Raw genomic sequence first — 670 nt, 5'->3', positions numbered from 1 at the left:
CTCTCACAACACTCTTCTATTATTATTATTATAATTAATATCATTATTATCATCCTAACTAATACTTAAAAAATAAGCTAAATAAACAAAATGAACAAATTACAATGGAACTTACTTCTCATAACCTATAAACATACTTATTTTCACCCATAATGAACTTTCATATGAATTTTTACAAATTTTCTTATATTTTTTTACTAATGGCACGTTTTAATCAACAAGTGTTAATTTATCTCAATTTTTATAAAATTTTGTAAATTTATAAAAATACTCAAAACGTCATATATTTCATAATATTGAGCAAAAATATTTTAAAAATTTAATTATAGAAGAAAAACTGCAAGCCAAAGAGGGGCCTTGTTAATTACAACGGCATTTCTTCCTGTGGTGTTTGTGGTTCCGGTTTTGCTATCTTTCTCTCCTCCCTCTGCTTGTGGTGGCTTGTAATTCGGATTGGCTGCGCACTTTTTACTGTCGCCTGTTCCCTCCACCTTGCAGCCGTCTTTGCAGTCGGCTCCTGTACCTTTCTTTTCGCACGTTGCGTCTGTTTCTGTGATCTCAACAACTCCTGGAGTTGTTTGAGGCAGTGGTAAGGTCGTTCTCTCCGTGGCTAGCTTTGCTGCTTCGTACGTATGTCTTGCTGTCAGGGCTAGGTTTTTTAGCTGTTGCC

At 34.6% G+C, this 670-nt stretch overlaps 1 pseudogene across 1 annotated transcript in view; it reads right to left on the bottom strand.

Annotated features, from left to right (window-relative positions):
- Nucleotides 1-323: 323 nt before the first annotated feature.
- TEOVI_000557200:pseudogene overlaps nucleotides 324-670 on the bottom strand; it is a 1,630-nt pseudogene continuing 1,283 nt past the window's right edge. Inside the window, exon 3 of the mRNA in view lies at nucleotides 324-670. This exon is cut by the window's right edge and continues 694 nt beyond it. Coding sequence covers nucleotides 324-670 — 347 coding nt within the window.

This window comes from Trypanosoma equiperdum (genome assembly GCF_001457755.1).
Source record: "Trypanosoma equiperdum strain OVI genome assembly, contig: ctg_1491, whole genome shotgun sequence".
NCBI lineage: Eukaryota > Euglenozoa > Kinetoplastea > Trypanosomatida > Trypanosomatidae > Trypanosoma > Trypanosoma equiperdum.
This window is presented reverse-complemented; position numbering and strand designations above follow the sequence as displayed.